The following is a 1,144-nucleotide window of genomic DNA, read 5'->3' as shown; positions in this document are numbered from 1 at the left end:
TGGTTCTGTGTTCTCTATAAAATAGAAGTCTTTTGTTTATCATCGGTACTGGTTCTGTGGTGGATATAAAATGCTACCATGATAAGTTTTAATTGAAGTTCATTTACCACTGTCATTTTCTTCTAAAGCATAAATGGATTTTAGATATACATCTATTAAAACTTCTGATGGTCTATGTGTAGTTAGCAAAACTAAGGTGTAAAGATCGACATTTGATGAACAAGCAGGAGACTTGTTACCTTAACAATAGCATACTATCTGGAATAAAGGAGCTAAAAATTGATCGGAAATATCAAGACACATTAGTGAAAGATAATATTGTTTTAGTAAACAGCACTGTTTGAACCAAGGCAAGTCAACAGCAAGTAAAAATACAGAAATGCATTAAATTCAGCAGCAACACTATGTCAGGAAGCCTGAAACAGGGTGAACTGGTAAGAGATTTGTCACTTGTAAGCCCTAAAAATCCTTAAATAAAGAGGGTTAATAACAATCAAATACACCACGAGGCATTTGTCAAAGACACATTTTAGTAAACGGCACTAGTTTGAAATAAAAAAAAGTCAGTGACAAGTGCAAATAAAAAAACAACAACATGCATTCAATTGTTGAACATTCATCAACGATTTGCAATTACTGGATTGGTTTATATTTATACAAGTTAGTTTGCTAGTAATAATCCAAGAAACAAATGCCAAGATTGCATGCTACTCATGTTAAAAATACACAAACACTTCAAAATAAAACCATAATCATGATAGAAATTTTTATATTCGACAAGAAAACAAACTCAAGATGATAAAATTTGTTACCGACCATATGTGGATTGCTGGAAGTCTGCTATTATTCTAAGAATGTTATTCATTTTCATGTGTCGGTGATGGTTCTCGAGTCCTTTGGATTCTGGATGTGCAACATCTATATATACAAGGTCTGTGAGGAATATACCTAGAATAGCAGAAAAAAACAAAACAAAAACACAACTTGATCCTTATTTTTATCTACTCGGATATCATAAACATATAAGTATTGCAAAATTGTACTTCCATCTAACACTTGACTTGTTAGCCTACTGAGCATTAGAAGCTTCTGCGTAGTGAATATTCATCCAAATAAGACAAAAATAGAATAAAGCAACGTATTT

The 1,144-nt window shown here is 32.1% G+C and overlaps 1 protein-coding gene across 1 annotated transcript in view; it reads right to left on the bottom strand.

Moving 5' to 3' along the window:
- The window catches only part of LOC106468491 (ras-specific guanine nucleotide-releasing factor RalGPS1-like), a 51,773-nt gene that overhangs the window by 17,975 nt on the left and 32,654 nt on the right, over positions 1-1,144 (bottom strand). The window contains exon 8 of the mRNA XM_022396828.1: positions 817-948. Coding sequence (XP_022252536.1) covers positions 817-948 — 132 coding nt within the window. The remainder of the gene's footprint in view (positions 1-816; positions 949-1,144) is intronic.

Source organism: Limulus polyphemus, unplaced genomic scaffold, assembly GCF_000517525.1.
Source record: "Limulus polyphemus unplaced genomic scaffold, Limulus_polyphemus-2.1.2 Scaffold3025, whole genome shotgun sequence".
Lineage (NCBI taxonomy): Eukaryota > Metazoa > Arthropoda > Merostomata > Xiphosura > Limulidae > Limulus > Limulus polyphemus.
This window is presented reverse-complemented; position numbering and strand designations above follow the sequence as displayed.